The sequence below is a fragment of the Echiichthys vipera genome (assembly GCF_963691815.1).
Source record: "Echiichthys vipera genome assembly, chromosome: 8".
NCBI lineage: Eukaryota > Metazoa > Chordata > Actinopteri > Perciformes > Trachinidae > Echiichthys > Echiichthys vipera.
This window is the reverse complement of record NC_139833.1, coordinates 7,620,963-7,646,779: the sequence shown is the minus strand read 5'-3', so window position 1 is coordinate 7,646,779 and position 25,817 is coordinate 7,620,963. Positions and strand designations below refer to the sequence as shown.

Below are 25,817 nucleotides of genomic sequence, written 5' to 3'. Positions count from 1 at the left end.
CTGTCACAGGAGTTTTCAGTGACAGAAGTTTATTCTTATTCCTACAAACTGTTTTCTGTGCTAGAAACTTCCTGCTCACTCTTTGCACTTTAAGGTTAATTCCGGTTACACCTTTTTTAAAAGAGAAAAAGGGAAGTAATCCATTACTTGTCAAATAGAAACAAGAAATAGTACTGATCTGGAGAGTATTTTTAAAATTCCCTTTTTTGTCTGTTTGGTTCGTCCTTTTTTACATTGAAAGTTGTGTGAATTGACGCAAATGTAAGTTGCCTCACCAAAGAAACTTGTTAAGAACAGCTCAAAAAAACAAAAGAAAACAAAACTAACAGTTGAACAATGACATTCTGTACAAGAGACCTACTTCAATGTTATAGTAATGACTTAGATCATAGTTTATTTAGAAACTATTTCTTCTGTATGTATTTCTTAAATAACAATAGCAACATGTCTATATGTAATTAAAAGCTTACCTGCTACATAAAGCTGTTAATTCTAGATGATACGGTGTAACTAGGCTTATGTGTTGAGTGTGTTTTGATCGGCTTGATGGGGTATCGCCCACGTAAAGCTGCGACTGTGCGGATTAAATACGTTTTGTACATTAAATATATTATATTGTGTTAAGGATGGACTATTGGTAGTTGAATTAATGAAATAACATGATCCCTTACATGTGTAGGTGTTGACATGATTTGATAGTTTTAGTCAATCCTTGGCTAAAAAAAGGATGGTCATAGATGTACCCCTGGAAATGTGGTCCAAGCAAGGGCACTAGAAGTAGGGGCATAGGAAGTGGGGAAGGGCCATTGCCCTAACACTTTACGCACTTGCCTGGATTTGGTTGCACAGCTGGTGTGAGCCCATCGTAGGCTGGTGTCTAGATTGTTTTATTTTCATTGTGCACGCATGCTTTCTTTTCTGTAAAAGGAAATCTAAATCAGCCTCAGAAACACAAGCATTGCACCTAAACATTAATTACTACACTACATCCACCCCCATCTCGCTGTCAGGTTTGCCTCACTCTATGCATGTTTTGCCAGGTCTACCTATGTTAAATCGTCTGGAGTGTGTTGTTTCGCTTCAACAACTAAAACTGAATTGTTAAGTGGCTCCAGTTTTCCAATCTCATTCATTATTTCATTCACATTGGAGTACACTGCCACATCCGCAACTCCCTCTTCCTCGGGATACACACCCTGTTTTGTCTCATCTTCCCCTGCAATCACCTCCACCTCCTCAATGCCCTCCACCATTTCACTGTCATCTCCACCATTCTCTTGTCGCTCTTCTGTTTCTTTGTTCTTTATTTCAGCATACTCTGTCTCTATGGTATCTTGAGTATCCTCTGCCCCTGTGGGACTTTTCTGTTTTAACAAGGAGAAGTCAATGTCAGAGTATTCCACATCACCACCAGGGGCTGATTGCCCAGCAGCATCAGCTCCTCCTTCAGCCGCCTCTTGATCATGGGTCCCATTTTCCACTGCTTGACAAGGATCAATCTGTACGGTAGAATTCAGAAGTTATGAATCATAAACCAGCTGATACAAGCCAGATAACTGTACATTATACATGACTCCCTCAGTGACATTTAATATTTTTAGCCATCACTCAACTGCCAGCTCATTACAAGTCACACATTCTTAACATTCACTGCCAACAAATTTCCAAGTCATTACATAATCTATACATTTCTTTATGTATTTTTTCAGACCTTTCAGGCTGCAACTGGCTCTCACTCATTTCAATTTTTGAACTGAAGATATTGTTGGTAAGCCAAATTATTATTATTTTTTAGTTATAGTTAAGTAATTGTTAAGATAGCCGTTGAGTGATTAAGCAGTATACTCTTCTTTAATCGGTCTACACTCACCAGCCACTTTATTGGGTGCACCTGGTGCTTAATAAAGTGTCAGTGTGGTCCTCTGCTGCTGTTCCCTATCTGCTAGAAAGTAGGTGGTGTTGTGTGTTCACAGATGCTCTCCTGTATTCCTTGGTTGTAACCAGTGGTTATTTGAGTTACTGTTGCCTTTCTATCAGCTCCAACCAGTCTGGCCCTTCTCCTCTGACCTCTGGCATCAACAAGGCTTTTGCGCCCACAGAACTGCCGCTCACTGGATATTTTCTCTTTTTCAACCATTCTCTGTAAACTCTAGAGATGGTTGTGTGAGAAAATCCCAGTAGATCAGCAGTTTCTGAAATACTCAGACCAGCCAGTCAACAACCATGCCACATTCAAAGTCACTTCAATCACCTTTCTTCCCCGTTCTGATGCTGCTTTGAACTGCAGCACATCGTCTTGACCATGTCTACATGCCTAAATGCATTGAATTGCTGCCATGTGATTGGCTGATTAGAAATTAATGTTAATAAGCAGTTGGACAGGTGTACTTAATAAAGTGGCCGGTGAGTGTATAATTACAACTGCATTAAAGTTCAACAATAAGAGAACTCTTACAGTGTTCAAGTCTCTGCAAGTTGATTTTCATAGTGTAAACAAAAGAAAACCCATGGCAGTGCAAGTCCCTTCACAAGACTAATATTTTAGTAAATAATAAATTAACATTTAACTAATAAATAATAACTAGCGGTGTTAATATACATACTAGTGGAACCACTTGAGTTGTCGACATCTCGAGATTCTCGGTCAGCTTTTCAGAGCTCTTCTGTTTTTTTCTGAGGAAAGAATTAATCAAATGTGAACAAATATTAATGATTAACAAACAATTTATTTAAAGCCACTCGTGAAACAGTTTTTAGGGGCCGCACTTTTGATTTACTATTGTTTGATTTGCTATTTACCAGGTTACAACTGGTATGTACGGTATTTATTGCTTAAGTATAGCATAAGACAGGAAATTTAGCAGTGTCGCTAAAACAACAACAAAAAGATTTAATGTTCACTGTAGTAGACAACCAAATTCAAGTTTCTAGTCTCTACTCCATCTATCTGACATACTACATGTAAGAACACATTCAGCGATGTTAGTGGTAATGTGAGTTTGAAAATGGTTATCATTAATGTCGGGTATTTGTGATTTGCTGGCACATGGTGTCAAAACACTGGTGTGGTCCTTTATGATTGATCCATCTACATGTCACGTGTCAAGTATAAGCAGTGATGCAAGTAAAGCGTACCTGCTGCATATTCTAGCCAAACAGCAGATGGTTGATGAAAGAAGTATCCCAATCAAAAAGGCAATGATGACTTGCAGCTCTTTAAAATGTATCAAAAATGCCTTCAGCAGATCTGGAATCAAGAGGAAACAATTGTAAAAGCGCCAAAACATATTTTGTGTGATCACTGGTGCTTCATGTTAACTATCTGTTGTAAACACTCACCCTTTTGTTTGAACTCAGTTTTTATGATCTTGAGGTCCTCCTTAGCTTCCCCAATGTCGCTGCTGCTGACACACTCAACAGAGGTGTAGTTGCGATCTTTTACAGATACAGTAACAGTGCTGTTGGCTGTGTGGTCTGACACAGTGGTACCGACATAGTATTTAGCGTGGTTCTTCAACAGCGGCCATTTGATGGTGGGTGAAGGAAACCCCTCACCGATACACACACAGGTCAGGACCTCCGACTGAACCTGACATCCAGAGCTGCTTAAGATCTTTGGAAAAACTGCAAACATTAAAGAAGAATCTCAACAACACAGCAAACACATTCTTCCAAAGGGTCTCCTTAGTACTGGCTACGTACATGACACGGTTACCACAGCATGTGTAGTGAACTGGTGTTCTGCTGTACAGATTTACTGTCCTAAATATTCTGCTGACACATTAAGGATGACAAGAGTAGCTGTTCCTGTGCCGTTCTGCAAGATGACTCTAATTTCTTTTTGCAGGTTTTTGTTGGAACTAAGTTTAGTCCACGTGATAACATATGGACCAAACCTTTCAACACTGCAGGTCAGATTTAGAGCATCACCCTCTTTAACTCAATTCAATTCAATTCAAAAAACTTTATTTGTCCCCGGGGGGCAATTCAGGGCACACAGAGCAGCAAATCACGACAGTGCAATTATACAAAAAACATTTTAACCTAACACAAGAATAAAGTGTAAAAGAAGAGTAAGTGTCAGGATGTTAGTGTGTTAGTACAGGTTAGATACGGAGAACATCGTCTGCGTGAGATGTAGAAAGACGTGTGTATCAGATGTAAGCAGACATGTGAATGGGTGTATATGGGCAGACATGTAAACGGGTGTAACAGTCGCATATTCAGAGATAAACAGTTTATTTCCATCTTTAAGACAAATTTACAAAACTATTAGAAGTTCTGTGATGAAACTATTCCTTGTTATTCTTCATATGTGGCTCCAACCTAAGGCTGAACACCTGGATGTCCTAAAATTTGTATTTTTTGTTGGTTAGAGCCCAAAACGATCTTTAAAATCTTTCTATAATCTTTTGTCTTTATATAAAAATATATTTTTAAAATATGTATTTATCTTTATACATAACTATAAGCAAATACACTGACAGCTGACATGAGGAGTCCTAATAATGAACAGAACTATACATTTCCTCTCCAAGAATATTCGCAAAATGTACTCACCTAATCTTACATTAACTTTTTTCACGAGGGTGTTGTTCAGATGTGTCGCTGTACAGATGTACTGTCCAGAATGTTCTGCCGTCATATTATGGAGAATGAGAAAGGCTGGTCCATCGGGTTTTTGCAGTTCATTTTCATTGTTTTCATGCAGGCTTTTGTTGGAGCCATATTTAGTCCATGTAATACGGGACGCAGGGAAACTATCAACACTGCAGGTGAGATTAAGAGCATCTCCTTTCTTCACAGTTGTATTTCCAGTAATTACCAGTTCCTTAACATCTGAGGAAATATGATACAATATTAAAGAAATGGACAAATAGTGATAATAAATTCATCAAGGAGGCACGTGAGTTTCCTAAACCAGTTAGAGATTTTGATCCCAGCTTGGTACAAGACGTAAGAGGCCTCAGAGAGTCAAATCACTTCAAATAACATTTATGACAAACAATTTGTTACAATAAAGGCAGAAAATTATGAAAGTTGAGACATTTATAGTTGACTTTTAGGATATCTACACTGAGCTATGAGAGCCTTTTACAGCATTCTGCAAAGATAAAATAATGTACAGTATAATTTATACTCACAGGTCACATTCAGAGTCACTGTCTCCTCTGTGGTGATGTTGTTTGTGAAGCTGACCTTACAGGTGACCTCAGTGCCGTGGTGTTGGGTAGTTGAAGGGTTAAAGGTCAAAGTTGAGCTGTGTCTCTTAGTGACAGCAGTCAGATTCTCCGTCTTGAAAGCAGTGATGTTTCCTGTGATGTGAGAGTCCTTCTCTCCTGCTCCTCTCCAGCTCCAGGTGATTTCAGGATCAGATCCAGAGCAGAGACCAGGAGCAGTGCAGGTCAGTGTGGTCTGCTGTCCCTCTGTCAGAGGAGGAATCATCACTGAGGGCTTCTGAGTCAGATCTAAAGGGAGAGGAGTCCATGAGTGGAGTCAGGGGAGCAGCCTGGAAGTCATCATTTACTTCAATTTGGGCTAAAATAATCAGATACTTAATTTGACATTTCAAAAGGGCAATAAGTAGGAGTAACATCGGGAACAGCTGTGGTCCTGTTTGCCCACAGAGGTCGACATACGTAGTACATGTAAACTCTAAATACACCAATTATGTTGGTGCAGTTCATAGGCACAGCAATAAACATCATCACTATATACTGTATCTATTTTAGCTCTTCATACCTTTAACAGACACAGTTGCTCTCGGAGTGAATATGAATTCACCCTTTGTCCCATTCTTGATACCACTAACTCTGAGTTGATAGGATCCAGAGTCTGACTCAGTGAGGTCGTTGATGATGATGCTACAGTTTTTCCCCTGATTGTCGGGCTCCAACGGCGACACTCGTCCTCTAAACTCAGACTGGATTTTGTTGTTCTCCTTGTCAGTGTGGAATATGATGTCTGTATCAGCACATCTTTCTTTGGATGGTTCACATTTGTACCAAACTATATGTTGAGGTGTAAAGTCTTTACTAGTGGTGAAAGAACACAGTATTGCACCACAGAGTCCCGCCTCTGCTGTCATTTCTTGAAGATTCAAACAGAATCCCTCTTCACAGCCTCCCTTCACCGATGCACCTGTTGAATATGAATAGTAAAGGAATCAGGGACAGAGGATATTCAAACTTTGACAATACACTATTTAATAAATGATGCAGATACACAAGTAATTCTTATATATAACTATTATTCCAGAGTTTCCAATTGAGACAATAGATGCTGCGTGGAACACAAATATTACGCACATTTATCAAGGCAAATGATTGCTACAAATTGTATTAATATTATGACATTATAATAAAGATACATACCTGTGTCAACTTTGTGGCCTCTCACAGAGAAGAGCAGAATCGTCCAGATGAGAAAAGACATCCTGATTCGATGAATGACAGTACTTTCCTTTCAGAGGCAAATCGTTGAAACGTTTCAGTTGTAACAACTGGACCTGAAACACCTCAGCGGTTGACAGCACATATTTAAATACAGGATGTGGCACCTTTTTCTTTTTTTGCCACAGATAAATATGTAATTTCTGTAACACAAGCTAATAAATAAATAATCTTAAATCATATGTAGCAAAAAGAAATATCACCAAAACCCCATACTTATCCAGTAAAGTTCACACCTAAGTTTACAAGCAAGAGTTTCTAAAAACGCATTCTATGCATAGTGAATAATGAGTGATATGAGAATGACTTCTTCTGCTTCCTAAAATAATTTAAAAGACAAAATCATAATTACCTGTTTGTGTCTTGTACTCTTGCCCTCCCCATCCACAGTGATCTCTGCGGAGTGTCTCTGCACTGAACTGACTCTTCCTCTTCCTTTGTGCTTCTTCCCTCTTTGCGCTACAAGTTTCCAGGAAGCTTTCTACACATTTGCTTAGACTACCCCGCAAAAGTCCCTAAAACTTCAACATTGTATACATAGATACACATAAGCTAATGAGCATTTTTAACTGTAATCAATGAAATAAAACAAGTCATAGATCACGATTATGAAGGAGGGAAAAAACCTTTAGAAAGGGGAAGTACCGAATATACTGTACAGTTTGTGTGCATTACGAAAACCTTGTCATTTTAAGAAAGCAACTATCTTATCTACCAACTATCCAGCTACATTGTAACGCATAATAACCTTTGTGCATGAATTTGAGTGTGTGTTTCGCTGGTTAATATCTTCAGAGGCAGTTAAATAAGCATGGTCAACTGTCATTAGTCAAATCATTTATTTATGTAAGAAAAAAAGCACCTTCCATCACTGATCAAGTGCATAAAATACCTGCAGATAAAAAGTATTAAGTGTTTAAATACTAGTTCTAAATTCAATTGCAGTCCCTTAGAAAGGGCAGCTATATTTTCTATATTTACAGAAGATGTTTTTATGGTTAAATGGTTTACTGTGCAACATCTTTAAGTTGTGTTCTCAGAAAAGTCCCTGAAGGGTTTGTTCATGTAACATCGCCTTATATGGCATCACTGTATTGTCTCTAATAAGTTCCTGTTTACACTGTAAGGTGCTAGATTATAACAACAAACTGGCTGCAATTTTGTTGCAATCACTTACTATATGCCTGCATATTGTACACATATATTATATACACTCCTGAGAACATTTGTTGTAACTGAGAACAGAATGATTTCATCCCTAACATAAAGAAACACATGTGCAAGATACTGTTCACTCTTAGTACTGTCAAGCTAAGTCAAGTTAATTCCTGTAACACATCAAAAAAGGAAGTACTCTATGACTTCACCAGAACATAAAGAGCTAAAGGGCTAAAGAGACAAACAGGTCATAATGTCAGATAAAAAGCCAAGCATCAAAATAAATAAGACAGCATACTTATCTGTGATTTGTAATTTAAGAAATCTTCATGTTTCATATAAAAATGAACACATTCACACTAGTTTAAAGAGAGAGAGCTTCCCATTCTTCCCAAGTTAGTGGATTACCAACGTTTATAACAATCACTCCTGAGGGAAACATAAATGTATGTACCAGATGTCAAAGCAGTCCATCCAATTGTTGCGCAGTGTGGCTTCGTTCACATCCTTTACTGGACAGTCGGAGAAAACAACAATATTGCACACAACGTTTTATTTCATTGATTTATTCTGTGTGGGCCTGAGTATGTATTGTGCGGTATGTCTTGTCGCTTCTATTTGTATTTTATTTATTTATTCAGTAGTATTTGTATTTGTTCTATTTTTTTTAGCAGGGACTACGGATGCAAATTAGCATCTTTGCTATAATCCGGCACTTTTACAGTGATATGTTGTATTGTTGTTCATTAATGTGCACTGTCACTAACAAATAAAGTATTGATTGATTGATTGATTGAAAACGCATTGCAATAGTTATGCTTCTGTCCAGCCGGAAGCAGAATATACACCGCTCACATTAACATTCAACCGCTTTTACTCTAACATATATACAGACAAATATCAGTCTCCTTTACATTAACACCATATCTTTAGTTTGGTATAAACATATAAACACCTTACCCCCCTTAAGTTTTCTATATATCCCAGTAACTTGGCCTAGCGACTAACATGGCTCTTCGTGTGCAGTTAGCTTAGCTTTAGCTTCGGCTTTAGAGTGACAGGGATAATTGACAGAAACACAACATATAACAGTGCAGGGCTATTCGGCCAACTTCCTCGCCACCTCTATAACTCTGCGGTGTTACTCTTTATTATGTCTCTATCCATTTTCTTTCGGCTTACCTGAGGAAACACATTGAAATACAGTTATGCTTCTGTACAGCCGGATGCAGAATACACACTGAGCGCATGGGCTGTGTTTGCCCTTGACTGAGTTGCTCATTTAGGGGGATAAAGACGCCACCACATCCCTGTATTGCCTGATGGAAGAACTAGAGCACAGTGATTATTTTAGATAAAATAACACAACATGTTTATATGTAATAACAAAAAATATGATTGTCCCTTTTATAACCACCATCTGAACTTATTGTCCTCACACAATAGTTGCTTATTTGCATCATTGTGGGGCAAAGAGTAAAGTCGCGGGATGAACAAAGTCATTGGGATACAGACTCTGGGGACCATGAATTTCAGTAGAAAAAAATTCAGTGAGAATCCATCCAATAGCTGTTGTCTGTCAGTGTGTCGGACCACTTTGGTTCAGACTGAAATATCACAAGACCAACGATGCCATCCCTAGAGCCAAGCTAAAAAAGCCACACGTCTTCTCTGCAGAGGGTAAAAAAAGAAAAGTGAGCCATTCAGAAGAGCTACAGGTTGATCAAGGGGACTCTTCAGACACATACTTATCTTCGTTAAATTAAAAAAATAACAAACAAAAGTACACAGAGACGACGGAGGTGGTTGCCCCTTTACATGCCACTGCTATAATGGCATATTTTCCATGGATGCGGGTAAACTTATCCGTCAAGTTGAGAAGTAAACACATTAAAACACAATAACACTTGGAATAAAACAAAATTCTGTCCAACTTCCAGCCCCCCCTTAGCTGAATGATTGGAAATTCACAGCCCCTAACAAGTCGAGCTGTGGAGTGATTCTCTCACTTCAGGTTACCACAGGTTTGAATATCAGAGCTCTGGCAGAAACCATTAACGGGGCCTTCATTCCCCAGATTAACAATAGATAATCAGTCCATTACATAAATATCAAATATAATCACTGATGAGAACAAAGATACATTTTATCCTCAAGATACTCCAACATGCAACAGTTCTCAAGTACCACCCATGATATCCTTCACATTGGAGTAAACTGCCATGTCCTCCCCTTCCTCCTCTTCAGGAGCACATTGTTTTGTCTCATCCTCCTCCTTGAACACTACCTCCTCCTCCTCGAACACTACCTCCTCCTCTGTGCCCTCCAACACATCACCTTCCTCCCCGCCGTTGTCTTCCCTTTCCTCTTTTACCTCTTTCTTAATTTCAGCGTACTCTGTCTCTGTGGTCTCTTTTGCTGCCTCCATTGGATTCTTTCTTTTCAGTACGGAGAAATCAATGCTGGCGTACTCCACATCTTTCGGTCCACCATTGAGGTCAGTGGCTGCTTGCTCTGCTGCCACACATTTTTCTTCTTCTTCAGCTGTCTCTTGGTAGAAGATCTGATCATTTCCCACTGCTTGATCAGCGTCTATCTGTCAGGTACAAGGTAAAGTTTGACTCAATCAGGAGCTGCTACACGCATCAAAACTTTGTATGACATACATTTCTCTACTGTACCCCAGCATGAAACAAGACTTAAAACTTGCTGTAATCCATAACAATGTGTATCTGGGTTTATCATCGGATAGGGTGAGATTACCGTTACATGTAGTAATGCAGTCTTTTTAGATTAGTCTATATCAGGGGTCGGCAATTCCGGTCCTGGAGGGCCACTGTCCTGCATGTTTTAGGTTTCTCTCTGCTCTACCACACCTGATTCTAGTGATTTGCTCGTTATCAAGCAGCTGATGCTCATCACAGTTTGATTATTGTCAGACTCAGGTGTGTTAGGGTAGGGAGAAACCTAAAACATGCAGGACAGTGGCTCTCCAGGACCGGAATTGCCCACCCCTGGTCTATACATACAACTGCACTGCAAAGCAACTCAGGGGCTCTGACTATTAAAGCAGACATTGCGTTGACTTTGATAGAATATAAACAGCATCTCAAGTTTACAAGTTGATTTTCATGCTGTGATGAAATAAATGGAGCATTGACTTAGTTCAGACGAAGCAGTTTGCCTGAGTTGACTGGCAGCAGCTGCTTCAGTCACACTTCATTCATGCCTTAAAAAGAGTATTTTCTGCCAAATCTAGCTTTATAATGATTTGTTATTTACAGTCAAATACTTGAATTAAGTGTATCTGACTGAAAGGTGAAACAATGAAAGCCACATTCACACAACTGAAATACAAAATGTTATATTGCTGACAATTCTGAGGAAAATTTATATTTATATTTATATAAATTGAATAATATATATATATACCAGTGGATCCTCTTGACCGGTAACCATCTCCACCGTCTCATCCAGATTTCCAAAGCTCTTCTGTTTCTTTCTGGATAAATGTTTATAAGAAGAGCAATACATTTACATATGAGTATGAAGATGACCCACAAACAAAAGCAGGAGTTAATTACTGGATTTTATGGTGTACCTGAGGCATTTTACTGCCAAACAGCAAAGGACTGCCGAAAGAAGTACCCCAATCAAAAAGGCAACGATGACTTCCAGCCATGAAACTATTTTAAAGACTTCTTTAGACTGATCTGCAATCACAAGGAACACAAGAAAGAACGTCTGTCCAAAACATTCTCAACCCTAATATACAAGTGTTTTTCCTTTTGACAGACTGCCTAATGGTTTGTCCAAAAACAAAATGGCACAGTGAATTAGGTACTAAAGACGCTGGAAAGCTGTAGCACTTTAGTAGCTAAAGTGTTTACCACTTACCCGCTTCTTCCAACGTGTTTATTTGGATGGTGAGTTTCTCTTTGGCTTCCCCATTTTCATTGCTACTGTAACACTCAACAGAAGTGTTGCTGTGGTATTTTACAATTAGGGTGGCGGTGCTGTTGACTGTGTGGCTTGACACAGTGGTAATGACAGAGTACTCAGTGTGGTTCTCCAAAAGCGGCCATTTGATGGTGGGTAAAGGAAACCCCTCGCTGATACACACACAAGTCAGGACCTCCAACTGAACCACACACTTGGAGCCCTTTAAGATCTTTGAAAACCCTGAAAACACACAAGCAGGATCGCACCGTCAAAACAAAATGCTAAAAGTGTGAAATGTGAACATAAGACATCCTTTTCAAGAATAGTAGTGCACTTACAAGTCACTGTCACATCAGCATACGTAGTCACAGTCGTGCCCAGGTGTTGTGCGGTACAGACGTACTGTCCAGAATGTTCTACTGTCACATTATGGATGACAAGTGTGGCTGATCCAGTGTCATTCGTCAGGGCAAGATCGGATTCACCGTGCAGGTTCGTGTTGGAGCCAGGTACAGTCCATGTGATGTGAGACTGAGGGAAACTTTCAACACTGCAGGTCAGATTCAGAGCTTCTCCCTCTTTAACAGTTGAAGCCCCAGTGATTAAAGGTTTCTCCATATCTGTGCAGCAAATTCCAAGCAAAATATTCAAAGTGAAGATACAATCAAGGAGGTTGGAAACAGATACAAGATTTTTTTGGGGATTGCATTCATGCATTGTTTGCCAGTGTGTTCTTTATTAAATACTGCCACTGGAGGGTGCCAACATATAAGTTTTTATTATTCCAAACTATACAGAGATGGACAATGCGTCTCCACTTCCCCCCACTTCAGCTTTATATACAGTCTATGCTTTAATTGGGTCTCCGGTAAGGCTGAGAATCACCTTAGAAGCCTTTGACTCCATAGATCAAAGACGTTTCATAACCAAATAATATTAAAATATAATAATAATAATAACAAATTGCCATTACAAACTAAAGGAAAGACAGTTAATTTCTTCTGCAGTCAAAAATTGTATTTAATTGCACATTGAGGTGGTCCTACATTTGAAGTTGTGGGGTTATTCTGTAGGAATTTGGTGGGTTTATTAAAGTTGCTCCCTGCTCTAAACTCATAATTTCCATTTGGTAGAAAGAGGAAAATATTACAAGAAACGTTCTGTCTTAGCATAGTTGTACTTACATATCACTGTAACGTCAACTTTATCCATCAACACGTTGTTCAGATGTTTTGCTGTGCAGATGTACCGTCCAGAATCTTCTTTTGTCACGTTAGAGAGGGAAAAAGTCCCCTTTCCAGTTTCTCCCTGCAGGACAGTCTCAGTGTCATTGTGCAGGTCAGTTAACGTGTTGCTCTGCGGATTGGTTTCTGTTCCATTTTGAATGTTTTTGGCAGAAAATTTAGTCCAGGTGATGATGGACGGAGGGAAGCTTTCAACACTGCAGATCAGATTCAGGGTCTCCCCCTCCTTCAAATTTGTATTCCCAGTGATTTTAACTTCTGTCACATCTATGTAGACAAAAATGAATCAAAAAAGACAGAAGAGCACATTTCTTAGTAAACATTTTAAATGACATGAGAATAAAGAACAGTATGTTTTACTCACAGGTCACATTCAGAGTCACCGTCTCCTCTGTTATGATGTTGTTTGTGAAGCTGACCTTACAGGTGACATTGGTGCCGTGGTGTTCAGCTGAGGAGTAAAAGGTCAAAGTTGAGCTGTGTCTCTTAGTGACAGCAGTCAGACCCTCCGTCTTGAAAGCAGTGATGTTTCCTGTGATGTGAGAGTCGTTCTCTCCTGCTCCTCTCCAGCTCCAGGTGATTTCAGGATCAGATCCAGAGCAGAGACCAGGAGCAGTGCAGGTCAGTGTGGTCTGCTGTCCCTCTGTCAGAGGAGGAATCATCACTGAGGGCTTCTGAGTCAGATCTAAAGGGAGAGGAGTCAAGGAGTGGAGTCAGGGGAGCAGCCTGGATGTCATCATTTACTTCAATTTGGGCTAAAATAATCAGATAACATTTGAGTAGGAGTTACATCAGGAAGTGCTGCAGTTCCTACTGTTTGCCTTTAGAGGTCAGCATATGATAAAACATTTCTTCATGCTCCGTTAAGACTCTAACTACACCAATTATGTTGGTGCAGTTCATAGGCACAGCAATGAACATCTTCACTGTATATATTTGTTGTTGCTCTTCATACCTTTAACAGACACAGTTGCTCTTGTAGAGAATGTAAATCCACTCGTCCTCCCATAATGCGTGAAACCATTAACTCTGAGCTGATAGGATCCAGAGTCTGACTCAGTGAGGTCATTGATGATGATGCTGCAAATCCTCTGATTCATGGCGGGCTCCAACAGCGACACTCGTCCTATAAACCCAGGCTGAATTTTGTTGTTGTTGTTGTTAGTGTGGAATATGATGTCTGAATCACCACATCTTTGTTTGTATGGTTCACATTTGTACCAAACTATATGTTGGGGAGTAAAGCTATAACTAGTGGTGAAAGAACACGGTATCACAACACAGAGTCCAGCCTCTGCTGTTATTTCTCCTTCACTGAGAGTGATACAGTATTCACCAAGACAGTGTGTTCTTCCTCCCACTGATGCACCTGAGAGAAAAACAGGGTTAGAGGATATTTAAATGTTGACAATACACCAGAATATTTAAAAAATGATGAAGAAAGGCTACTGCTATGGCTTTGTTTTACAGTATATAACTGCTGACAACAGGATTTCAGCATTAAATATATTTCCTATTCAATACATTTTTGATAACCAAAATAGTAACTTAAATAAATATACTTGACTTAATATGAAATTTGGAAGCATGTCAGGAAAACATTTATAAGAATATTTATCTTGGTAGCAAGATTATAATAAAGATGCATACCACAGAAAAGCAGAGTCATCCAGATGAAAGCAAACATCCTGATTTGATGCTTGTGAAAGTCCGTCTCCCCCTCCACAGGACTAACTTTAAACTGAAAGTGCAGTAAACACAGAGGAACTGAGCCAAAGGAAGCTCCAAAGTTGACATCACAGGTCTTAACACAGTATGTTGCAGCTTCAGTTATTCCGTAGTTGCGAGATCAGCACACTTTACCCAGGGTGGGACTGCCCCTGACATTTGTTATGGTAAAAGATCTTTCCTATACTGTAAGTAAGGGCGCACTCACGTGCTCTGTGCTTTGGGGTACTTGTCCCCCCTCCCTCTCCCCCCGCGCACCAGGCCCGTTTGTACTCACACTACCTGGGCCTCGCAGGAATGCTTCTTGCTGCGTATATGTCATCACGCAGTAAGTCACACGCATTGATTGACGTCATCGCGATGCGTCGCTTTGTTTACAAATCTTTCTATAGACCTCAGAGTTTTTGTGCGTCTTGTCGACTGTTTTTGAATATTTTCACCCGACCAAATCTGCAGTAAACACTCCACCTCCGCATCACACCAACGTGAACCTTTCGCCCCATTGTTTTAAATGTCTGTGCATGGTCCACCTCTCCCAAACGGGCCGTGGTTGGCAAGTGTACCGCTCCTAGGCGCGGTAAGGTTGCACTCACACTGGTCAAATGAACTAGACTTTACTCGTGAAACGTGCTTGGGCACGGTACGGATGGGTGTGAGTTTTAAGTAACTTTTCAACAGTTATATTTTATTATGTATGTGTATGTATATATATATACACTCACACACACACACACACACACACACCCACACACATAAAAGAAAGGGCGACTATATGGCGCCCAATTTTTCTCAAAGAAAGTTGGGTGAAGTCTGTGAACAGTGAATATTTAGCGGACATACAAAGAAATAGGTCAACTGCAGTAATTATATTGAATGAGTTGATCCTCTGGCACGTACCCGACCTTCACACTGCGCCTCTGCATATATAGCATAAATAGAAGGTGCCCGGAGACACGCACACAATCCATGCGCCATACATCTTGTGGAAGGGTGCATTTAATTTATTATTTACACACTTTTTTTTCTCATATATGTTCTGTGGGATTTTATTTTTCAATATTATGAAAGATGATTAAATGAACATTCAAATGTTAAGAAATCAAAGAGTGGAATTATTTTCCCCACATGTATGGTCTGTTTTGGGGAAATTCATTAACGGGATATCTTTTCACAGATACAATTTAACAGGAGTATAAAAATAATTCCCCCGTGCCCAAGTACTCTCTCTCTCAAGCAGAGTTCACTTTTGCCCGAAGACCCGAGAATGTTAGAGGCACTTTTATATTTGTGAGAGAAGAATTAGGCCAACCTGTGCAATTTACAGTTCAAACTTATATTTTAAACAAAAATGTATAAGCTGGGATTTACCTCTTTCCGTCTTGCTCTCCTGCTCTCTTCTCTGTGCTGAATGCTGAGCTGACTCTCCCTCTCCTCACTTTTCTACTTCTTCTCTCTTTGTGCAACAACAAAGTTTCAGGAAGTTTCCCCACGAACCGATGAACAACATTTCTCCTCTCCTGAGACGAACAGACTTTTATGCACTTATAATCTCATTATATCACAGTGTGTGTATTATATATCTTATTTGACATTTTCACCCTTAACATTAAATGATAAAAAGCATTTTTTGTTAGTGTGTTTTATGTTGTTCCTCTACGTTGCTATGGGGTAATTTTGAAGTTTTTGAAAAGGGAAGTACTAAATGTGGGATTTTTTTTTAAGGAATCGTGTAACCTTGAGAAACCGACAAACCAGTACAAGCACTGAACACACATTTGTTTTATGTGAAGTTTTTTAAGTGTTAATATTGTATGTTTTATATAGTCACTAACATTGCTTGGTCAATGCACAACACTTACAGCTGTAAATGGTCTGCAACACTAGCTAATATCTGCAGTGACAGTTGAGTGTTGGTTGTCAGATGAACATTGTTTTAGTAATTTCACTTCATGACTTAAAAAAATGTTCAGGATAACTCCATACTTAACAGATAAAGTGCACCAAATGGTAAGAGATTCACCAAGAAAGCTAAGCTTCCCTCAGCATTTCCCCATTTCAACTGAATGCAGCCTTTTGGACAGCACTTCTGCATTTGGTGTTTTTTTTCTGGTTTGTATTGTGCAATATCTGTAGGTGCTGTTGGAAGCAAAGTTACTGTAGTGTTTATTCATGTGAACTTTCTCTTAGGGCACCCCCGTCTGAATGTCAAAAACGTCTTGTTTGCACTTTAAGGCAGGGCTGCATGATGAAGCAAATCACGATTTTGGCTTCCGAAACTGAGATCTGCCGAAATCTACAGACTTAAATACACATCATTTGGTAGATTTTGGCTCATCTCCCATGCTTGGTTCCATGGGGACGTCCCCCACGGAGACAGGCCAAACACTTCATCCGAACACAATGCCCACATTGCCATGACACAGATCTGGGTCTCTTTAAATTCACATAATCAGCTGCAATGTTGACATTTGAAATGAGTGCTCTGCTGCATATTAAATCAAGTGCTTCCTATGCTAACAGCATGACTAGTATTCAGTATCCAGCCAGCGCCGTGCTAGCAGGGCCATTACACGTGGCCATTCATTGTGTTAACCTTCATTAAACTGCCTGAAAACAACACCAGGCTGCTACAGTACAACCATTTGTTCAGATGGTGAAGGCAAAAAGGGATGCCTCATTCACACATGTTCAACCTGCACAGAATAATCATACACCAAAGTTTTAAGATTAGTATCACCAATTTGGTATCTTCTCCAGTTATGGCATTGAATAATGGACAGCAACAATATAATGTGAAGCTGATCTTTTGGATATACAATGTAATCACTTCATCATTTTATCTGATTAGACTTTTTTGTGATCTGTCACAATAAGTGTAGGAATTCTTGAGTTATGGGGGGAAAAAAGGCTCACAGTTGACCTGCCAAAGCTAATGAGTTCATCCATCCCAATGGGCAATTGGGCCAAATTTGAAGACATTCCCTCCAGGGGTTCCTGGGTGGGACAGACGGACGGACAACCAGAAAATATAATTCTTCCAGGTCACAGCTGTCACCAGCGGGGAGGCATGAAAATATATTACATTTAAAAGTTTATATCAAAATGTGCAGTATCATCAAATACACGACTTACACACCCCTCATATCTATGGAATACAATGCCCTTTTTAGTGCATTGATCGCTTCATCAGATAACAGAATACAAACAATACAAATAGGCACAAAAACACAGAATATGGCATTTTTAATGCCATAAAAAACTGCTTTCCCGTGCACTTTGGCCAAGTCGGGCACCCGTACCGTAAGTGCAGTAATAGACACGCAACAGATACTAAGTGGCGGCTGGCATTACCGCAGTCCATTAAGTTGGGTGTGTTTGAGTTGAAGGTTACTCACCCAGTGTTTGAAATGCGACCTCTCACGTTGGCGAAATATCCACCAACCACATAATATTAAGACCCACTGCATTTATAGCCGTCAAATACAGAAGCTCCATGATTATTTTAGGCTAATTTATCCAAGTGCGAGTCCTCTTTTTACACCCGGGGCCAGGTTAGCATCGACGGCTATCGCTGCTAGCTAGCTGTAGGATTTTTACAGTTGTTAGCATTAGCAAGACAAATGTTTCGGTAACTGTCTTGACTGCTTGACTTGGAGGATATTTCTATCTGTAAACGTTTTTTTAAAGTTTTAAAAAAAAATTTAAAAAGCCACAATAGCTAAGCTTCCCCTCAGAGCTTCTTCCGCGGTCCTGAACACCCACACCTGGACGTGGAGTTACTCATCAACGGACACCTGATCGGTACGGTGGCCCTGACGGGTCAACTCCCCACAGCTTATGAAAACTCATACAAACAAACAGAGAAATATGAGCAAATTAAAAAATACTTATTCACCAATTTACATAATTTACAATGAATTTACAATTTGCATGTAAAGTGAGAAATCAAAACCATATATAATATTTTCATCTAATTTCAATTTTATTTTATTTATAGTGCCAAATCATAACAAAAGTTATCTCAGGACACTTTACAAACTAGGTAAAGACCACACTCTATGACTTATTTATGATAAATATAGACCCAACATCTCTATGAAAAAAAAACACTCAATGATTACTTTATATTTACAGTATTATCTTTATTAAAACTGCCAATGCATTCATACAAATTGAAGATAGATAGATATATAGATAGATAGATAGATAGATAGATAGATAGATAGATAGATAGATAGATACATAGATAGATAGATAGATAGATAGATAGATAGATAGATAGATAGATAGATAGATACATGCATAGATAGATAGGTAGATAAATACATGCATAGAGAGATAGATAGATAGATAGATAGATACATAGATAGATACATCGATAGATAGATAGATAGATAGATAGATAGATAGATAGATAGATAGATAGATACATAGATACATAGATACATAGATAGATAGATCATTCCAGAGACTAACACCCTCTGTTGTAACGCAATGGAGTTTTCCATTTGTTCTTATCGAGGAGGTTTTTCTGAATATACTTGTGTTTGCTTTCTCTCAGTTGGAGCAATAATTGTTTTGACTCAGTTGTCCTGATGAAATTCAGTACAACATTAGATAACATTAGACATGTGTAATCACACTTGATTTCAGACTATTTATAATTCCTTATTCTATCTGAAAAATAAAAAATAATGTTGTAATACCGATGCATACCTGTGTCAGCATTGCTGCCTCTCACAGAGAAAAGCATGAGATGAGAACAAACATCCTGAGCTCAGTCTCTCCCTTCAGAACAAACTCACAAACTCTTTATATAAAAAGGGCAAAAGACAAAAGGGAAGTTCAGAGGATTAACGGGTTCAGAAACAGTTCTTGGTTGCTATGAACAAACTTTACAACAACTACCTTTTCAACATCAATGCAATATCTGTAGGTGCTGTTGGAAGCAAAGTTACTGTAGTGTTTATTCATGTGAACTTTTCTCTGTATCTCAAAAAACAGCTTGTTTGCACTTTAAGGCAGGGCTGCATGATGAATCAAATCACGATTTTGGCTTCCGAAACTGAGATCTGCCAAAATCTGCAGACTGAAATACACATCATTTGGTAGATGTTGGCTCATCTCCGATGCTTGGTTCCACGGGGACGTCCCCCACGGAGACAGGCCAAACACTTCATCCGAACACAATGCCCACATTGCCATGACACAGATCTTTAAATTCACATAATCGACTGCAATGTTGATATTTGAAATGAGTGCTCTGCTGCATATTAAATTAAGTGCTTCCTATCTCAACAACAGCACTGGTTAGCATTTTCATGATATAATTCAGGGAAGAATGAATCACTAAAGAATATAGGCAATATGGGCAATCTTTAATGGGATGCTCATCTCTAAAACGTTCATTCATTCATTCATCTTCAACCGCTTATCCCGGGGTCGGGGGGGGGGGGGATCCCAGCTGACACCGGGCGTGAGGCGGGGTACACCCTGGACAGGATGCCAGTCTATCACAGGGCACATAGAGACGAACAGAGACAGACAACCATTCACACCTAAGGGCAATTTAGAGTAATCATTTAACCTAACACGTGCATGTCTTTGGATTGTGGGAGGAAATAGGAGTACCCGGAGAAAACCCACGCAGACACGGGGAGAACATGCAAACTCCACACAGAAAGGTCCAGGCCGGGATGCGAACCTGGAACCTTCTCGCTGTGAGGCGACAGTGCTTACCACTATGTCCTTTATTATCAAAAACAATTTGCCTATACACACACATAGTGCAAAGGTAATATTGTCATTTTTAGGTCGACCTTAATAAAGTTGCAATCACAGTTGCATCTCTTGAACATTGTCACAATCAAATTTAAAGTACCAATTCTGTTTACTTGAAAATGACTGTTTTCAGATCTCCAGACTGGTTTAGAAATCTGCAAAGCACTTGAATACAACAGATGACTGATTACACTGAGATAATGCATGCTCAGGGGACTTATGACAGTTTATTAAAATAGAAAACAGTTTAATGCAATATATAATTTACTGTTAAATGAGGAATAACTTCCAGAAATGCTATTTTCATACAATCTTAGACACGTTGAATGGAAGTGTGCATTGTCTTCTACTACACTCAGAGGAAGTCCACACTCTTTAGTTCGCAGGTCGGGCAATGACGTCATACTCTGATGATGGGTCTCTTTTCTTCAGTGACATGTACGTTCGGTCCTCTGGGTTTGGGCTCACCTTTTTTCTTGTGATCCTTTGGAGGGAAGCAAGAGTGACACATAAAGTAAAAGTCTCCACTGCATTAACAGAGTCTTCAAAGCATGAAATGCTGGCGTAGTAACATACCAAAGGACCATCAAGAGGATGATGCAGATGACATTCACGATGAGAGATACAACAGCGACGACAGCCCAGAGAAGCGCTGCACTGGATCCATCTGTTATTAGAGATGACACACAGTAATGTAGATTGTTTGACTGTTCAAGTGTTAATGCTGTGCACTCAGTGCTTCTGTGTTAAGTATATGATAAATAGCAATGTAATAAATCTTTAGATGGAATTATTCAAAAAATATCCAAATGAGTGGGGTTTGTATGACAGCTGACGTCTGAGGAGAAGCAAGAGGAAACTTTGCATCATAAGGTACATTTTCATATAGAATCAGCTCATCATATTTTTTAAAAATGTATTGTGTCTTAGTGCGGGCAGCATAGTGGTGTGGTGGTTTCCACTGTCTCCTCACAGCAAGGGGTTCCTGGTTCGAATCCCAGCTGGGGCCCTTCTGCGTGGAGTTTGCATGTTCTCCCTGTGTCTGCGTGGGTTTTCTCCGGCTTTCTCCCACAGTCCAAAGACGTGCACATGTAAGGTTAACTGATGACTCTAAATCGCCCGTAGGTGTGAATGTGAGTGTGTTTGTCTCTATGTGCCCTGCGATAGGGTCCAGGGTGTACCCCGCCTAACGCCCGATATCAGCTGGGATCGGCCCCAGCAACCCCGATCGGCACAAGCGGTTGAAGATGGATGGATGGATGGATGTCTCTTAGTGGGCATATTCATTAAGCTGATATTAATTAAACCTAACACTTCCTGTAAAGCTTCACAATAAAAGCCTTAAGGTAACGGGGTTTTGCTTAAGACTTCCTGAACAGTGTACGTTAACATCAAGAAACAGCAAATTAACATATATGTATATCAATCATGTTAACCTATATTATACTAAAACCCTTTTCAAGAGGTCAGGTGGGGTTGGTTGTCACAAAAAAAAAATAGTTACGGGTATTAGTGATGTTTTTATTGTTTGTTTTTTTTTGCTTCTTTGTTGGCAAATGCGGAGGAACTTTAAAAAAACACACACGGCAGGACACCCCCTAGGCATTATGCTCTTTAGCTTAAAAACAAATCTTTTACTGAAACCCCGTTAAAAACGACACATCCCAGGGCTCGTTGTTACAATGTGTCAGAGTGTCTTTGGTGGTAAATAAAACTTTAAAAAAAAAGGTAGGTAAAACCGTTTCAACTCAAGACCTTAAAGTCGCAGTTGGCAACATTTGTTTGATCATATTCACTGATGCCGACAATATGCTCCGATAGAACAACATAAATCATCCGGTTTTAGAAAAAAAAACGCCTCTACGTGCACTTAGAGCTTGTTGCTTCATCTTCATCTTCAACCTCTTGTCCCTGTCGGGGTCGCGGGGGGCTGGAGCCGATCGGTCGTGAGGCGGGGTACACCCTGGACAGGACGCCAGTCTATCACAGGGCACATAGAGACGAACAGAGACAGACAACCATTCACACCTACAGGCAATTTTAGAGTCATCTATTAACCAAACACGTGCATGTCTTTGGACTGTGGGAGGAAACCGGAGAAAACCCACTTGTTTTGCAAAAATCCATTGCGCCTGTATCATCCTGTCCACTCAGCGGAGTTCCCAATTTGTGAACACGCCCCAGATCCCACCTCTCCCTTTGCGCATGTTACAATATCACAGGCACAAGCCTCAAGCTAGGTAGATGCTAAATGATGTTAGCAGTTGCTATCTATGAGTAAGCTAGCGTGTACCCCATGCTGTTTATCAATGAGAGAAGACACGGGCGCATTCACAGGAATCTGGTGCACGTGCACTGACGAGCAATCGATGGGAGGGAGCAGAGGAGCTCAGTAGTAGAGGAGGAGGGGCGTGAGAGTAAACATTTGAAATTTGACCGAGTCAACTCGATCTGCCAGACTTGCCAACCACAGCTTTAATCTTCCCTCTAATGCAGGAGTGACTTATGTCAGACGTGTTAATGAAGAAAAATTCACGCAGGAGTACAAGATTAAAACATGGGACAATCAACCCCGATCTCCCCTACTTGAAAACATGGACAGAAACGCCCCAAACATTCCTGTATTTCCTGGAGGAAAAACTCTGTTGTTAGATATAGGGTATTATTAGGTGTGAGGAGTGCAGTTCAATGTGCAAAAGTTTGGGACTGTTTCCTCCACTCTGTTGAATCTACACTCTGAAGAGGCAAAGCTGTTGTGAAAGAAAATGTGCCTCTAACTCAAGACTTGTTCAACTTCTCTAATACAGTGACCACTGACTGCATGTCACTACCTTCTCTTTTTTTAACACATATTATGTTATCAAGACATTCATATTGAATGGTTGGTTGTGTGTTCACCTTTTTGTCTCTCTGAAGTCATGATGGTGAGGTTTTCTTTTGCTTCCCCAACTACATTGCTGCTGACGCACTCAACAACAGTGTTGCTGTAGTCCTTTAGGGTGACGATGCTGTTGACTGTGTTGTTTGACGCAGAGGTCGTAACAGAGTACTGAGCGTGGCTATCCAACAGCGGCCATTTGATGTTGGGGAAAGGAAACCCCTCACTGATGCAAACACAGGTCAGGACCTCCGACTGAACCTCACAATTAGAGCCCTTTAGGATTTTTGGATGTGCTGTGGACACACAAGCAGAGTTTTAAGATCACATATTTTTAAGTATACTTAATAATTTCCCCTTTTATTAAGTACACATATTCCTGTCACCTTTAATTTAAGTCATACAAGTAATCTGCACATGCCCGCCTATATCTAATGAATTTTACTAGATGAAAAACAAGGAGCGAATCAGATTTTGTTTTTTATTTTATAATATATATTTTTTTCCTTCATGTATAATGCGCATTTTATAAGGTATAAGATAAATGGGGAGAGAGCGCAGAATGCGCTATACTCACAGGTCACATTCAGAGTCACTGTCCTCTCTGTGGTGATGTTGTTTGTGAAGCTGACCTTACAGGTGACCTCAGTGCCGTGGTGTTGGGTAGTTGAAGGGTTAAAGGTCAAAGTTGAGCTGTGTCTCTTAGTGACAGCAGTCAGACCCTCCGTCTTGAAAGCAGTGATGTTTCCTGTGATGTGAGAGTCCTTCTCTCCTGCTCCTCTCCAGCTCCAGGTGATTTCAGGATCAGATCCAGAGCAGAGACCAGGAGCAGTGCAGGTCAGTGTGGTCTGCTGTCCCTCTGTCAGAGGAGGAATCATCACTGAGGGCTTCTGAGTCAGATCTAAAGGGAGAGGAGTCAAGGAGTGGAGTCAGGGGAGCAGCCTGGAAGTCATCATTTACTTCAATTTGGGCTAAAATAATCAGATAACATTTGAGTAGGAGTTACATCAGGAAGTGCTGCAGTTCCTGCTGTTTGCCTTTAGAGGTCAGCATATGATAAAACATTTCTTCATGCTCCGTTAAGACTCTAACTACACCAATTATGTTGGTGCAGTTCATAGGCACAGCAATGAACATCTTCACTGTATATATTTGTTGTAGCTCTTCATACCTTTAACAGACACAGTTGCTGTTGAAGAGAATGGAAATCCATTCAACCTCACAAACCGGCTGAAACCATTAACTCTGAGCTGATAGGATCCAGAGTCTGACTCAGTGAGGTCATTGATGATGATGCTGCAGTTCCTCTGATTCACGTCAGGCTCCAACAGCGACACTCGTCCTATAAACCCAGGCTGAATTCTGTAGTTGTTGTTGTCAGTGTGGAATATGATGTCTGAATCACCACATCTTTGTTTGTACGGTTCACATTTGTACCAAACTAAATGTTGGGGAGCAAAGCTATAACTAGTGGGGGAAGAACACGGTATCACAACACAGAGTCCAGCCTCTGCTGTTATTTCTCCTTCATCGAAAGGGATACAGTATTCACCAAGACAGGGTGTTCTTCCTCCCACTGATGCACCTGTTAATGTTAACAAAGAGAGAAAAACAGGGTTAGAGGATATTGAAATGTTGACAATACACGAATATTTAATAAATGATGAAGAGAGGCTACTGCCCCTGACAGAGAGCACAGCGACTTTTGCTTTGTACAACTGCTGCTGTCAACAGCGTTGAGCAAATAACATCACAGAATAGCAGTACTGAAATATTTCTTTACACATTATATCTTTGGTAAACAAAGGTTTCATTTAAGCAAGAATCTTTCCCAGATTTTCCAAGTGAATAAGTGTTTCGATGCCTCCAATTAATGTGCTGCTATATTGGAAGTGCAGAAGTCGTTTTATTTCTTTAGTTATAATCCTGAAGAAATTCATTACAATATCTACATTAGGCATTTATAACCACAATTGATTTTAGAGTATTTATCATTCCTAATTTCATCTGAAAAATAAAAAATAATGTTATAACAATGATGCATACCTGTGTCCGCATTGCTGCCTCTCATAGAGAAAAGCAGAGTCGCCCCGATGAGAACAAACATCCTGAGTTCAGTCTCTCCCTTCAGAACAAACTCACAAACTCTTTATATAAAAAGGACAGAAGACAAAAGGGAAGTTCAGAGGATGAAACTGGTTCAGAAACAGTTCCTCAGCTGACGTACGACTTTCTGTGATGAAATGTAACTACCAACTATAATCACTACTAATACAACTACAACATTATTCCATAGTCGTGTGAATAAATGTTACTACCATTTTACTATGTTTGTTCGTGTGTGTGTGTGTGTGTGTGTGTGTGTGTGTGTGTGTGTGTGTGTGTGTGTGTGTGCGTGTGTGTGATCTGTTATAGAAAGTTATTGGAACACACTCTACTACAGCTCAACAACAGCACTGGTTAGCATTTCTATAAACACGGTGGACTCACTCGTGCGTTATACAAGACAGATGCTGTTTTACCTTGTTCTCTTGTCTCCCCAGTGATCTCTGCTGAGTGACTCTTAACTGACTCTTCCTTCTCCTTTTCTGCTCGTCTCCTCTCTGCATTTAGAAATTATAAGTGTGAACATGC

At 39.9% G+C, this 25,817-nt stretch overlaps 2 protein-coding genes across 3 annotated transcripts; both read right to left on the bottom strand.

The window, feature by feature from the left end:
• Positions 1-538: 538 nt before the first annotated feature.
• On the bottom strand, positions 539-6,828 carry LOC310951053 (uncharacterized protein). Its single transcript, XM_083919127.1, has 9 exons — positions 6,805-6,828; positions 6,375-6,462; positions 5,743-6,141; positions 5,145-5,468; positions 4,561-4,839; positions 3,340-3,624; positions 3,136-3,247; positions 2,604-2,673; positions 539-1,499 (listed from the first exon to the last, which is right to left on the bottom strand). Exons 2-9 carry the CDS (start codon positions 6,433-6,435, stop codon positions 1,047-1,049), a joined length of 1,983 nt encoding a protein of 660 aa, XP_083775253.1. The 5' UTR covers positions 6,436-6,462; positions 6,805-6,828; the 3' UTR covers positions 539-1,046.
• Positions 6,829-7,997: 1,169 nt separating this feature from the next.
• LOC310949966 (myelin-associated glycoprotein-like) lies at positions 7,998-25,325 on the bottom strand. Of its 2 annotated transcripts, XM_083917601.1 has the most exons (10): positions 15,893-15,974; positions 14,447-14,537; positions 13,752-14,165; positions 13,161-13,481; positions 12,737-13,063; positions 11,891-12,172; positions 11,508-11,792; positions 11,212-11,323; positions 11,043-11,112; positions 7,998-10,206 (listed from the first exon to the last, which is right to left on the bottom strand). In XM_083917601.1, exons 2-10 carry the CDS (start codon positions 14,481-14,483, stop codon positions 9,790-9,792), a joined length of 2,265 nt encoding a protein of 754 aa, XP_083773727.1. In that variant the 5' UTR covers positions 14,484-14,537; positions 15,893-15,974; the 3' UTR covers positions 7,998-9,789. The 2 variants fall into 2 exon arrangements, with proteins under 2 accessions (XP_083773727.1, XP_083773726.1); XM_083917600.1 differs by lacking the exons at positions 14,447-14,537; positions 15,893-15,974 and adding an exon at positions 25,230-25,325.
• Between the last annotated feature and the right edge of the window lie 492 nt (positions 25,326-25,817).

What these genes read in the sequence shown, in the direction of transcription:
- LOC310949966 (XM_083917600.1), bottom strand. Translation starts at nt 25,290, where the DNA reads ATGTTTGTTCTCATCGGGGCGACTCTGCTTTTCTCTATGAGAGGCAGC. An exon ending in GGTGACTCTGAATGTGACCT is followed by an intron (nt 13,064 to 13,160) that starts GTGAGTAAAACA and finishes TTGTCTACATAG; the next exon opens with ATGTGACAGAAGTTAAAATC. An exon ending in AAACACGTTGGAAGAAGCGG is followed by an intron (nt 11,324 to 11,507) that starts GTAAGTGGTAAA and finishes TTGTGATTGCAG; the next exon opens with ATCAGTCTAAAGAAGTCTTT.
- LOC310951053 (XM_083919127.1), bottom strand. Translation starts at nt 6,435, where the DNA reads ATGTCTTTTCTCATCTGGACGATTCTGCTCTTCTCTGTGAGAGGCCAC. An exon ending in TTGGCTAGAATATGCAGCAG is followed by an intron (nt 2,674 to 3,135) that starts GTACGCTTTACT and finishes TTCTTTCCTCAG; the next exon opens with AAAAAAACAGAAGAGCTCTG. An exon ending in CAACTCAAGTGGTTCCACTA is followed by an intron (nt 1,500 to 2,603) that starts GTATGTATATTA and finishes TCTACCGTACAG; the next exon opens with ATTGATCCTTGTCAAGCAGT.